Source organism: Macaca nemestrina, chromosome 6 (genome assembly GCF_043159975.1).
Source record: "Macaca nemestrina isolate mMacNem1 chromosome 6, mMacNem.hap1, whole genome shotgun sequence".
In the NCBI taxonomy this organism is placed as follows: Eukaryota; Metazoa; Chordata; class Mammalia; order Primates; family Cercopithecidae; genus Macaca; species Macaca nemestrina.
The window spans coordinates 81,656,265-81,670,329 of NC_092130.1; the positions used below are offsets into that span (position 1 = coordinate 81,656,265).

General features: G+C 33.1%; 1 protein-coding gene across 5 annotated transcripts in view; it reads left to right on the forward strand.

The window, feature by feature from the left end:
- The window catches only part of LOC105471048 (chromodomain helicase DNA binding protein 1), a 73,447-nt gene that overhangs the window by 44,450 nt on the left and 14,932 nt on the right, over positions 1–14,065 (forward strand). For all 5 annotated transcript variants that reach the window (XR_011624835.1, XM_024789479.2, XM_024789478.2 and 2 more), the window contains exons 18-29: positions 200–349; positions 1,272–1,420; positions 2,014–2,110; positions 2,221–2,316; positions 3,678–3,854; positions 6,812–6,972; positions 8,266–8,307; positions 9,655–9,785; positions 10,878–11,016; positions 11,231–11,381; positions 12,622–12,738; positions 13,534–13,662. Coding sequence is in view for 4 of the 5 variants with exons in the window: in XM_024789479.2 (XP_024645247.1) it covers positions 200–349; positions 1,272–1,420; positions 2,014–2,110; positions 2,221–2,316; positions 3,678–3,854; positions 6,812–6,972; positions 8,266–8,307; positions 9,655–9,785; positions 10,878–11,016; positions 11,231–11,381; positions 12,622–12,738; positions 13,534–13,662 (1,539 nt within the window). In the remaining variant the exon portion in view is untranslated. The remainder of the gene's footprint in view (positions 1–199; positions 350–1,271; positions 1,421–2,013; positions 2,111–2,220; positions 2,317–3,677; positions 3,855–6,811; positions 6,973–8,265; positions 8,308–9,654; positions 9,786–10,877; positions 11,017–11,230; positions 11,382–12,621; positions 12,739–13,533; positions 13,663–14,065) is intronic.

Consider the following 14,065-nt stretch of genomic DNA (forward strand, 5'->3'; position numbering starts at 1 on the left):
TTTCAACAGAAGTAAACACTATATTGAATTTGGTATTAATAACACATATATTTGATTTTGGAGTCTTTTTGTTGGTTGGTCTTGCTAGATGTTTATGTATTAGTTTTAAAAACTGCCTTTTTGTTTAATTAGTAACATGCTGTTTAAGTTCAGAAAATTAATTGAAAAATTTTCATTTTGATTATTTAATTTCTTACAGGATTTTTGCTTTTTGCTGTCTACAAGAGCTGGAGGTCTAGGGATTAATTTAGCCTCTGCCGACACTGTTGTTATATTTGATTCCGATTGGAATCCACAGAATGATCTTCAGGCACAGGCTAGAGCCCATCGAATTGGGCAAAAGAAACAGGTATTTTTAATTTTAATTTGTATTATGTTGCTGTTTTAGAATTCTTTTTTGGGGGGGAATGGTTTCAGTGTATCTTCTAGAGGGTAAGATCCCTGCAACAGTCATACTACTATTTAACAGATAGGATGCTAAGGAACTTGGTTTACCAAAATCACCTGGAGAATATGACAGAATTGAGGTAACTATGCATAAATAGGATCATGTATGCTGTTTTTATCCTGTGTTCTAGTCATAACTATAAAATGCAGTGTTTTTCAATTATAATAAAAGTCTACTTGCTTGTTTTAACTTGAAAGAGTTTGAGTAGCATATGCTGCCTTTCTGTTAGTGTATATTTTGTCCATGTGCTTCCAAGATTCTCCACATATAATATGTGACCCCATTTTTATAATTGTAACAAAATACCCTTAAATGGTGGTACTGAACCTTTACCTAGAGAAATAGGGAAAATTAACTACACCAATTTTTTTTCAATTTTGAAGAGTTTGTTTTATGGTGGGCTTCTTATTAATTAACCTGGGGAGTGGTTCATAGAATTTTGCATAATACAGAGTGATGAAACATTAGAATCAAGGCAACGAGTATAATAAGGCTGTCAGAAGTTTATGTGCCCCCCCCCCATTTTTCCCAGCTAAATCATAACTTACAAATTACTGTCTTTCCTTTAAAAAAAAACAAAAATAAGCAAATGCAATCTCCTTGCCAAAATGTTAAGAAGGAAGGAAGGATATATTTCAAAATAGTTTGAGTTGAGGAACTCTAGCTTTAAACATGTTTTTTAAATTTTCATTTTGCTTTTAACCCGTGAAAACTTCATGTAGTGTAGAATGAGCTTCAATTTGTGTGCCAATGTTTAGGCACTTGAAGTTAGCAAAACAAATCCTTTATGCTGCAATTTGTTTCCTCGTGTGTGTTTTTACAGGTGAATATTTATCGTCTAGTTACAAAGGGATCAGTTGAAGAAGATATTCTTGAAAGGGCCAAAAAGAAGATGGTTTTAGATCATCTTGTAATTCAAAGAATGGACACAACTGGGAAGACAGTACTACATACAGGTTCTGCCCCATCAAGGTGGTTACTTTATTATTTAAAAAATGTCATTTTAGAGTCAGGAAACTCATTTTTTTGATATGTTACATCACTATAGATCATTGAGGAAATGTATTCAGTGTTGTACTTTTTATATTTTGGAAGACTTTTGACTAATTTCTAGTTAGAAGACATACTTCAATACCTGGTTTCATCGCTATAGATTTGTAATTTTAGGGGTAATCTCTTTAACTTCTGTGCTTCAAGTTCCTTATTTTAAAGTAAATATACTGCCCTAGACAACATGGTGAAACCCCACTTCTACAAAAAATAAAAAACTTGATGGGCATGGTGACAACACGACTGTAGTCCCAGCTACTGAGGAGGCTGAGGCAGAAGGATCAGTTGAGCTTGGTAGGCGGAGGTTGCAATGAGCTAAGATTGTGCCAGTGTATTTCAGCCTGGGTGACAGAGTGAGAGACTGTCTCAAAAAAAAAAAAAAGGATACTAATACTTGATTCATCTAACTTCCTCATGTAACTTTTGTAAAGGTGAAAATGTCAGTAATTAATAAAAGTGCTGTGTAAATATTTTTAACTGTTAAATGTTAAGCATTTTTGTTTTTCCTCTTTTAGTTCTACTCCTTTCAATAAAGAAGAGTTATCAGCCATTTTAAAGTTTGGTGCTGAGGAACTTTTTAAGGAACCTGAAGGAGAAGAACAAGAGCCCCAGGTAAAAAAAAAAAACAAAACAAAACAACAAACCCGCTTCAGAATATGTGTCATCTGTTTGGTAGGATGAAAGGATTCAAGTATATTTAAATATTGTTTTTCTAATTATAGGAAATGGATATAGATGAAATCTTGAAGAGAGCTGAAACTCATGAAAATGAACCAGGTCCTTTAACTGTAGGAGACGAATTGCTTTCCCAGTTCAAGGTAGATTTAAACAAAATTTTCCTTGTAATTACATAAATTGAGAGGAATTGAATTATTGTCATTTAGTGGTTTGTTAATCTTTCTTTAAGCATAATCAGGAAGATTGCTATGTTGTATAAAAACTACTCTCCCTTGTTCAGACAAACCAGTAGCAAACTGATTTGAAAGAGACCAGATCCATTTATGAAGTTACATGTTGTTGGGTGGAAAGAGCTGTTGTTTGCTAATTAGCAACTAGAATAGTGCTTGGCAAATAGCGTGTCCTTAAATACTTGGGTAAATAAATGAATCAGTGTGATCTCTTACTTAGATTTCCATGACTGAAAGCTTTCGGCTGATTTTTTTTGAAGCAGTTTTTGACATTAACTTATCACAAATAAGAAAACTCAAGTAAATCAGTCAAAGTAAGCAATAAGCTACTATATATTGATACTTAATATCCCTGGTTTTTTGAGGGCCAGTGAGTTGAAAGGAGTCCTAAAACAACATAAGTCAACTGACCTCATGGAGTAAGTTAAGTGCCATTTGTTTAAAGAAACAGGCTTCTCTACATCTTAGCTATTTTCTATGAACTGCAGTTTTTAAGGGTCAGTTCATTTCATGTGTTCATTTGACAAGTATTTATAGAACATCTGCATGTACCCCACACAGTGAATAAAAAACTTTTGTAATTTTAATATCACTCTGGCTGCTATGTGGATGACTGTAGTGAGACAAGAGCTATAGCAGGGAGATAAGATAGAAGACTGTTGAGTAATCCTGGTTAAGAGGTGGTTTCTGGGATTACAGGCGTGAGCCACTTCGCCCGGCTGTGATAGTTAGCCTTAATGGGTGCTTTCTGTATACCAGACCTTGCATAGTACCTTAAATGTGCTATCTTATATAATCCTCCCAGAAGGTAGTGTGCTCTCAAAGAGCTCTGTGTCTCTGCCAGTAGCTCTTTGCTGCCAGTAGCTCTTTAGATTGTGTTTTTGCGATCATAAAAATGATACTAGATTGTTCTACAATACTTGATACATGGACTGGTCTGAGAATTTCTGCAGATTATTTAGCATGTTAATAGTATAAATTACTTTTTTTTTGTTCTGTTAACTGCTTTTAGTTCTGAGATGCTACTAATTTTGTTGAGCAGTAGGGCAAAAGAAAATCTTTCCTAGAGGATTATTAGATGTCATTTGTTTGATCTGCTTTGCCCTAGTGAGGTGATGAATCTAGGTTGTTTAGAAGTTATTTTTGGTTTAGTCCACAGTCATATTCATTATCCTAAGGATATTTAGGCATCTCAGTTTCTTCCCTTTAAAAAAAAAATTAGGGATCAATTTTTCTATAACAGTTACTCTTAAAATTCTGAAATTTATCAGGTTGCCAACTTCTCAAATATGGATGAGGATGACATTGAGTTGGAACCTGAAAGAAATTCAAAGAATTGGGAGGAAATTATTCCCGAAGATCAAAGAAGACGATTAGAAGAAGAAGAAAGACAAAAGGAACTTGAAGAAATTTATATGCTCCCAAGAATGAGAAATTGTGCAAAACAGGTGATTTTGCAATTTTAAAGATGTTTCTATAAAGTAGAGTATTCAACCTGGACCGATTTTGTTTGTTTCTATGAGGTATCAGTCCATAATTTTCTTTTCTTGTAATGTTCTTGATTTGATAATGTTTGCCTCATGAAATGAGAAGTGTTTACTCCTCTTGTATTTTATTCATCTTTTCAAAGAACCAGCTCCTGGTTTCATTGATTTTTTTGTGTGTTTTTAATTTCATGAGTTTCTGCAATTTATTATTTCTTCCTTTCTGCTTTTGATTTAATTTGCTCTTTTCTTTCTTTCTTTTTTTTTTTTTTTTTTTCTTTGGGACAGCATCTTGCTCTGTTGCCAAGGCTGGAGTGCAGTGGTACAATTCTGGCTCACTGCAACCTTAACCTCATGGCCTTAGATGATCCTCCCACAGGTGTGCCCCACTACACCCAGCTGATTTTTGTATGCTTTCTGTAGAGATGGGGTTTTGCCACGTTGTCCAGGCTAGTCTGGAATTCCTGGGCTTCAGTGATCCATCCGCCTTGGCCTACCAAAATGTTGGGACTATAGGCGTGAGCCACTGCACCTGGCCTCTTTTATTCAGTTTCTTAAGGTGCAAGCTTAGATATAGAAATGTAATCTCTCTTTTCTAATATCGGCATTTAATGCTACAAATTTTTCTTTAAGCATTGCTTTTTCTGAATCTTCCAAATCTATCTTTATATTTTCCTTAATTTAAAAATATTTTAAAATTTCCCATGTGACTTCTCTTTGACCCATAGGTTTTTTTAGAAGTATGTTTTAAAATGTTCAGGTATTTAGGAGATTTTTCAACTATCTTTGTTAATTATTGGTAATTTAATTCTGCCATGTTCAGAAAGCATACTTTATGTAATTTTAGTTTTTAAACATTTGGTATTTATTCAGTAGCCTAAGTAAACAAATATCAGATTTTTAAATAACTGTAATAGTGCCATGCCAAGCTATATTGCCAAAAGGGAAAAAATTCTAAGACTAATTTCTTTTTCTATTATCCTTTGGTTTTTAGGATATTATAAAATTATTTGTCTTGATTACTGAGTTTTTTGGTGTTTCCTTAAATTAAGCCTGGGGCAAATGAGGGGCTTGCCCCACTCTAGTCCCTGCCCTGCTACCATTCCCCCAAGGGTAGAGTTTTTTGTTTTTTATTTTCTTGCAACCATATTAGATCTTATTCTGTGCCCTCAGTTGAGCAGATCAGAAGGGTCTGGCAAGGCTTCCTTCCTGTTTCCACAAAGGTGACCGCTCACTTTCTCTAAGGCTGTACCATGGAGAAAAGTTTTGTCCAGTCTTCTACCATGCTGCTTTCTCATGATCACCTAGTGGAAGTTTGTGGCAGCGTGCCTGAGAATGGGTGCAGGTCCTCCGAGTTTTGGCTGTTAGGTCCTATGATCTCACAATAGCCTGTACTCAGCCATTAGCAGATTTTAGCTGATACCGTCTTGTATGGTACTTGATTTCTGTCACCTATGCTGTCCACAGATGAGCCACTGTTCGAGTCCTATATCTTTTTCTCTTTTTGCAATCTCCTGTATTTCCTTACATTTAGATGTATAGGTTGCCCTGAAATTTCATCTCTCTGATGTTAAACAGAAGAATTAGGATCTTGTAGATCAGATTTGTTGTTAGAGTAGGAGCAGTGCCCCTACCAAGTTTCTACATAACAGCCAGAAGTGGAGCCAAAAATAATGTTTTTGGCCTAAAAGTAACCATGTATGTTATTTCTTGTTTCTGTTTATTTCTTCAAACCCCTAAGTAGTTTTGTTTTAGAGTGTGTGAGAATGCAGCATTACATTAGATCTTGTGAAAGGATCAAGGGAGGTTAGAAAAAATAAGGTCTAAATACCATTTTTTACTTCATTTAAGTTTCAGCATATTAGAGGTTCAGAATATGTGCCAAAGCTTTGGAAAAACTCCCAAGACTTACAGAATGTATGTTTTGATGTATCCCATTAAAATTCATGGATGTTACAAATAGTCTTTTATGTGGGTTCAACTGGCATTTTTTTCTTTCAAATATCTGACTTGTCTAGTTAGAATAGCAATATGTGGATATTAAGCAGAACAGAAAAAAAGGGACAGTTAATTAATCCGTTCCCTCAGAGATAACGACTAATATTATCACAGTGTACATCATTCCAGTTTTTAAAAATTCATTATCATTTGCCAAATTAAATTGTGGAGTCGTATTAATTTGGAACTTTTTCTTCTTTTTGACAGTATGTCATGAATGTTAATTATTCTACAACCCCATTTTTAATGGTCTCTTAGCATTCTATCATATAGATTTGTCTGGTCTCTCTTTGATGAGTATTTAGATTATTTGCTTTTTGTTTTTGAGGCAGGATCTCACTGTGTTGCTCAGGCTGAAATGCAGTGGTACAATCATGGCTCACTGCAGCCTCAACTTCCTGGGGTCAAGTGATCTCCCACCTCAGCCTCTCAAGTAGCTCCAAAAATGCCTCGCTAATATTTTAAATTTTTGGTAGAGACAAGGTGTCACTATATTGCCTAAGCTGGTCTTGTACTCCTGGGCTCAAGTTATCTTCCTGCCTTGGCCTCCCAGTCACGCTGGGATTATAGGCATGAGCTGCTGCGCTCAGCCACATTTTTCTTTTATGATGTAAATAACTTTATTGATCAGTGTTTCTTCACAGTTCTGATCTCCTCAGGAAAAATGCCTAGAAGTTATGTTGCTGGGTCAGTAGAATAACTTTTGAGGCTTTTGATGTAACATTGTCTCATTACCCTTTAAGTCAAAATACCCACCAGATGTATATATTTTTCTGTTTGCTTTTTAATTTTGTTTATGGAATGTTTTTGATACTTTGAATAACATTTTTAAGATTCTGACCATCTTTTATAATGGCTTTTGCTCCTAAGATAAAAGCTGTTTTTACACTAAGGTTGGGTAAATATTTATTTTCCAATTCCAGATTAGTTTCAATGGAAGTGAAGGGAGGCGCAGTAGAAGTAGGAGATACTCTGGATCTGATAGTGATTCCATCTCAGAAGGGAAAAGGCCAAAGAAACGGGGAAGACCACGGACTATTCCTCGCGAGAATATTAAAGGATTTAGTGATGCAGAAATTAGGCGGTAAGATGGTATAAGACAATCGCTTCAACTTAGTTTTAGTAGAGTGTGAAACTAAAATATAAAAATTTCATAATTTTCAAAAATTGTGATGAAGTTTTAGAAGAGGCAAATGTATGTTATTTGAGTAGGAATTGGGTGGTTCTGCTTTTGGGTATTATAACTAACAAGTTTAGTGTCTTACCTTTGCGTGTTATTTATTTATTGCTAAACTACTTAGGCTGCAAAACTTTTTTTATTAATTTGACTCAGAATAGTGATCCTTTTGAATAATAAAAGTGTTTATGATACATTTGGTTTTTTATTAAAATTTTTTATTAAAAATTCTCACTGCATTTAGGACTCCCAGTTACTAATATTTTGTAGAAGTTCTGTATTTTTCTAGTTTCTTAACACCAAGGTAATTTCCTTTTTGAAAATAACCCTGTTTTAAAACCTTTTCTGATATGTTGAAGTAGGAATTGAGGTGAGGTAAGATTGACCATGCAGGATAAATGTAATGTCCATTCAGAATGTTTATGTATACACATTTATTTAAGGGGAATGGGATAACGGCTTACTTTTGTTTGTGTAATAGTTTTGGATATGAGATTTATTAAAATCTTGTTCAGTTTTGTATTTTGAAAGTTTGTTTCTTGCAAGCCATTGTAACTTTTTTCTTTTAAATCTTAGACCTGACAAAATTCTTCCTCATTCTTTCTACCAGAAAACTTAATACATTGTTAGCCTTTTTTAAAGGTACTGACCACCTGAATTGCTGGACTTTTCGTCTTTAGTTGAGGAAGCATTTCGACTTCTACTTTACCTGGATATTTTTCCTCATTTATTAACCACTTATGTAGCTTTCTTAAGTAAAATTTTAATTTTTCGTTGTTGTAATACCACACATCTGAATTAAAGCCATTCAGTAAATTTTTATCAGCACTTGGAATGTGAGGAAGTGTAATATAATTAATAATTATTATGGAGACACTTCCTATGGTAGCTTCAGACCTTTTTTGGTCTTATGAAAATAATAAAGTAATTTTTAAAACAAAATTTAGCTTCTATTGTTTTATTTATACTGATATCTCTAAACATCATCCTGGGTGTTAAAATATGCCGTGTCTTACCTGCTGTATCTTAATGTTTTAACATTTTTGTTTTTAGCATAGTTGATTCATTCTTCTTAGATAACAGTGCCTTGAATTAATTTTTATACTAACAAGTACCTTCTTATATCTGTAAATATTAGAAATACCTATATTTTTAGTGAATACTGAAGCTCACATTTACCAAACAATTATTTTCTCTTAGGTTTATCAAGAGCTATAAGAAATTTGGTGGTCCTCTGGAAAGGTAAATACATTTATTATTCTCATAGAATAATGGAATGTGTTACATGCTGTCAGCTTTGTTTGTGTTAACATTCAGTTTAGCTACTTTGTTAAATTTGCTTTTAATCGGCATTTAAAAATTAATGTACAAGACAAATTTCAGATTGATTTTTAAAAATGTTTTTATACTATCTTTAATTTCTAGTCTCAAATTTCTTTCCTGTAAATGAAGTTATTTATACAATACATGTTTAAATTGCACTTTTATGACTGTAAGACACTTTTTACAGTCTTTATCTCATTTTTCATCAGTAACTTAAAAGTAGCATAAGCAGATTTATCCATAGAAGGGCTGAGTTGCTAATCCAGTCTTTTTTTTTTTTTTTAATGGAGTCTCACTCTGTCTGCCAGGCTGGAGTGCAGTGGCGCGATCTCGGCTCACTGCAACCTCCGCCTCCTGGGTTTATGTGATTCTCCTCCTTCAGCCTCTCAAGCAGCTGGGACTACAGGAGTGTGCCACCACATCCAGCTAATTTTTTTTTTTTTTTTTTTTTTTTTTTTTTAATGTAGAGACAGTGTTTCATCATGTGGTCCAGGTTAGTCTAGAACTCCTGACCTCAGGTGATCTGCCCGCCTCAGCCTCCCAAAGGCTAACACAGCCTTTTAACCAGCTCTGCTTTCCCTAACTAGAGATATTTTCTTAATTTTCTCGAATTCATTCTCTTATTATACAAACTGTATTGAAATTCAAATTAAGACAGTTTTTTGAAGTTATCAAATAATCTCACTAAGTATTGTGATTTGGATATTCTTTGCCCTTTGTTGTGGTCAACCCACTGTTTGAATATAGACCAGCAAAGACTCAAATTAGTTTATTTTTTATCTAAAAAATCCCTTCAAAAATGGACATATTTTCTGTTTCATTTTGAGATGGCATACTTAAAATAAAATACTTGCATAATTATTTTAGATGAACAAAAGTCTTGAATATTAATCATTCATATTATTTGGTGCAGAGGAATAAAAAGTTACAGAACTTTACTCAGCTTTTTTGTTTACAATTATAAAACTTCACCACTTCATTTTGAACATCTTAAAATTTGATCAGTTATTAAAAGCTTTTACAGAATTGGTATGTAATCTTCCATTTGCTCTATAATTAAGTAAACTTATTGAATATATAAATGAATTGTTTCTCTGCCACATTGTCCTGGTTTTTATGTGCTTCCTGCCATTTATATGAACAAGAATATATAGAGCATGCAGTAGAGTAGCATTTAGATCTTGAAATAGAGTGAAACTTAGTTTATGTTAAATGGCACCACTTCATTTAACATATTTACCTGAAAATGGGATTATTTTGTTACAGATTAGATGCAATTGCTCGAGATGCTGAATTAGTTGATAAGTCGGAAACAGACCTTAGACGACTGGGAGAATTGGTACATAATGGTTGCATTAAAGCTTTAAAGGATAGTTCTTCAGGAACAGAACGAACAGGTAACATTAAAATGAGAGTGATTTAAAAGAGAAGTAAATGAAAGTTTCAAAACATGCTTTGTTGAGCTAGATATTATATCTTAAATTATCTATTCATCAGTCTCAAAAGATTATTTATGAAACAAAGTAAAGCCATTCTGGGTAATAGGAAATGGAGAACAGAATTGCAATTTGAAGGCAGTAGAATCTGTTTTTAATTCTGCTGACATTTTCTGTCTGAGAGGTAAGGTCAGAAATTACTGTTTTATATCAGTTATATATATATGTGTGTGTGTGTGTGTGTGTATGCATATACGTATATACATACACGTATATACACATATATACATTCATAGCTATATGTGTATATACACACACAATACAATATGTATAGTATCTATAGGGTTTTTTAATATAGATGACTGGGAAAATATAATGCAAATATACATATATGATATTGGTTTGGTACATATTTTATTATTATGCTTATTTTACAGTTCATTTACCTGAATAAAAATATTTAGATAAGATTTAATAAGCAGGCCAGTCATAGTGGCTCATACCTGTAATCCCAGCACTTGGGGAGGCTGAGATGGGGGTTTAGCTTGAACCCAGGAGTTTGAGACCAGCCTGGGCAACGTAATGAGACCCCGTGTCTAAGAAAAATGAAAAAATAAAAATTAGCAGGTTGTGATTGTGCATGCTTGTATTCTCAGTTACTTGTGAATTGAGGTGGGAGGGTTGCTTTAGCCCAGGAGGTCGAGGCTGCAGTGAGCAATGATTGCACCACTGCACTTCCAGCCTGGGTGACAGAGCGAGACCCTGAGTCATCATCCTATAATTCTTTATTTAGAGGTTGATGGTATGAATAGATTGATCCATCTTATGTAATTGGTAAAACACTTAGATAAATACTTTTCGTGAATCTACATCTGCTAGATGATAATCACTAGTTCATATGTAATGAAATTTAAGGTTTTCCAGTAATCTCTTAATAACATAAATAAAGAATACTTATTGTTAAATAACATAAGTAATAGCATCAGTTGCTTGGTGTTTTATAGAATTATGTTTTATACTTTTAAAAATACTCTTTTTTAAAAAAAAATCAAGGTGGTAGACTCGGAAAAGTGAAGGGTCCAACATTCCGAATATCAGGAGTACAGGTGAATGCCAAGCTAGTCATCTCCCATGAAGAAGAATTAATACCTTTGCACAAATCCATTCCTTCTGATCCAGAAGAAAGAAAGCAGTGAGTTACTTATTTTCTCCATTGTAAGATTTTTCTTAGTCAATAATTACAAAATGAATGTGCTTAATTTTTATGGTGTTACTGGCTAGTTATGAAAAAAAAATCAAAGAAATAAAGCATAGTATTTTAAAGTTCTAATGACTCACGTTTTTCAAAATTAATTTTTCAGTAAGGCAATTACAAATTTACCATTAGTTATTAACTTTAATGCCAGGTATACTATCCCATGCCACACAAAGGCAGCTCATTTTGATATAGACTGGGGCAAAGAAGATGACTCCAATTTGTTAATTGGCATCTATGAATATGGATATGGAAGCTGGGAAATGATTAAAATGGATCCTGACCTCAGTCTAACACACAAGGTACTTCTATTTCTTGATTCTGTTGACCATTCATGTTGAATTTAATTTATTCTAATTCTTACTTTTAAATTATGTTGGAAATAATGGAAATATGTAAACCAAGGCTCTAGCTAGTTGTGTGACCTTGGTGTATTTAGAAGATGCCTTGCATGAAAAGATGAAATTTAAATGATTTCTGAGATTTTGCGTTACTGTGAAATTATATGTTATTAAGACATTAGGTGTATTATTTTTCAGATTATTAGGTTAAAAGTTTTATTCTACCAAAAATTTTTTGATGTATAGTAGATGTACATATTTTCGGAGGCGTGTGATAATTCGATACAATCATATAATATGTAGAGATGAAATCAGGGTAACTGGGACATTATCACCTTAAATATTTATCTTTATACTAGGAACATTCAAATGATTCTTTTCTAGCTATTTTATAATGTATAGATTATTGCTAACTATAGTCACCCTACTCATCTATCAAACACTAGGTCTTATTTCTTCCATCTAACTATATATTTGTACCCATTCATCATTAATTTTATTATTCCAGTAAGACAAAATCATTAAAATCTTTTATATATATATTTTTAAAAACATCGTATTTTAGTATTTTTGGTCATTTGGTTGCACTGTGCTAGCTGAAATCTTTTTTTTTTTTTTTTTTTTTTTTTTACCTAAAACGGGAAACACTGGGAGAACTTCCTTATTGTTTATACTTTTGTGTTGGGAACCTTTAGATATTGGTGCTTTGTTACTGTGAAGAAAAAATTAAGTAGTCTAGATTCCCCTATAAAACTTTCCTCCCAGTGTATGCTTTAGGTCTTCTTCTAGAAAGATGACATCTTGTATTCTAGGAATTTTTGTGTACATTATATATAAATACACTTTTACTGAGAAGGGAAGGCATTTAAGGATTATATAACATGGAATAACAGTGGATGTTAAGTACACTTTTGTATATTTGAAGGAAATTTACAACCTCATACTTTCTATTTTCATTTTGAAAGATAATATGAGGGTATTTAAAGTATATTTAGAATTCATTCTCAGAAAAATTAAATCTTTGGCTCTGGCATAGGTATAAAAAATGTATTTTGCATTGAGTTTATTCCTACAAATACTAATTGAAACTTGGTGAACTATATGTGTATATATATATATTTAAATGGTTAAGCATGTTTTACCCAATAAATTTCTCATGTTATTTATTAAGACAATGTGAAAACGTTAATTGCTTTTTCAGATTCTTCCAGATGATCCTGATAAAAAACCACAAGCAAAACAGTTGCAGACCCGTGCAGACTACCTCATCAAATTACTTAGTAGAGATCTTGCAAAAAAAGAAGCTCTTTCTGGTGCGGTAAGTTAAGGCCCACATGCCTAAGACCAGTTTACTTTTTAGTAAGATAAATTTCATTTACTTGACCATGCTAAACATCTGAAGTCAATATGAGCTTATATAAATAGGTTTTTCTATAATTAAGTAGTTTTATTTGATGTTGCCATATTCAAATTTTACCTTAAATTATCTCGGCATACATCTTAAAACTGGTGAATCATAGCTTTTAGAAGTAGGATTTTTTTTTCTAGTTTTAGAGAGGGATAAAGAAAATTCGTTTAGAGTGTAGAGTGCTTTTTGAGAAGTCAAGCCTACATAGCCTACATGACTGTTTTACTTGGAGTCATTAGAGTGCTTAAGGGACAGCATCATAGCTTGCCGAGCTTACTGAAAAAGAACGAAACAGACACCAAAAAGGAGGTGATTGGAAACTTAGAGCAACCATTAGAAGTTTACCTATGACCATAATGTCAGTAACTACCTGTAGCATTAAAAATCATTCCTAATGCTGTCTCTTGTGCTATTGAATTAAGCTGAAGGTGATAATAATCTCAGAGGACAAAAAATTGTTTCTACTTCTCTCTGACTCTTTTTTTAAAGGAATAATAATTGGCTAGTATTTTTTATTTACATTAATATTATATTTGACTCATTAAGTTATAGCACCTTTTTTGAGTTTCTAATGTTGGTACAGCTTATTACCAATAGACTAAGGATCAGGTAGGTATATGTATTCTAGCCACTGGATTTAATGTTTATGAAGTTTTTAAAAATGAAATCTGTAGAATTGGTTAAAATTAAAATAATGATTTTTAGGGAAGTTCAAAGAGGAGAAAAGCAAGAGCTAAGAAGAATAAAGCAATGAAGTCTATAAAAGTGAAAGAGGAAATAAAGAGTGATTCTTCTCCTTTGCCTTCAGAGAAGTCTGATGAAGATGATGATAAAGTAAGAATGTGTTTTAGAACAACAACCTTTTCTATGGAAAGGGAATTATGGCATGTTTTTGTGTACTTTACATTTGAAATTTGAACTAGTCCCTTAAAATTTGTATTTTAGGTACTGAAGTCTGTGTGTGTGTGTGCGCGCGCGTGCTTATGGTTCATGACATAGTCTCATTTATAGAAGAGAATTCTAACTATCCAGTAGATATTATATAGCACTAGAGGCATAGAGCAAAGGTCCTTCCTTTTCAAACAATTGCCAGTTCGATGAGCTTCTGTCTCCTTTAATTGTATTATGAACCTGAACGGGACTGGCTTTATAGGAAGGTAAACATTGCATGTATAATTATTAGGGGGATTCTGGGCTGTCTTTCAGAATCCACATACATGCAATCTGTAGTCATGTG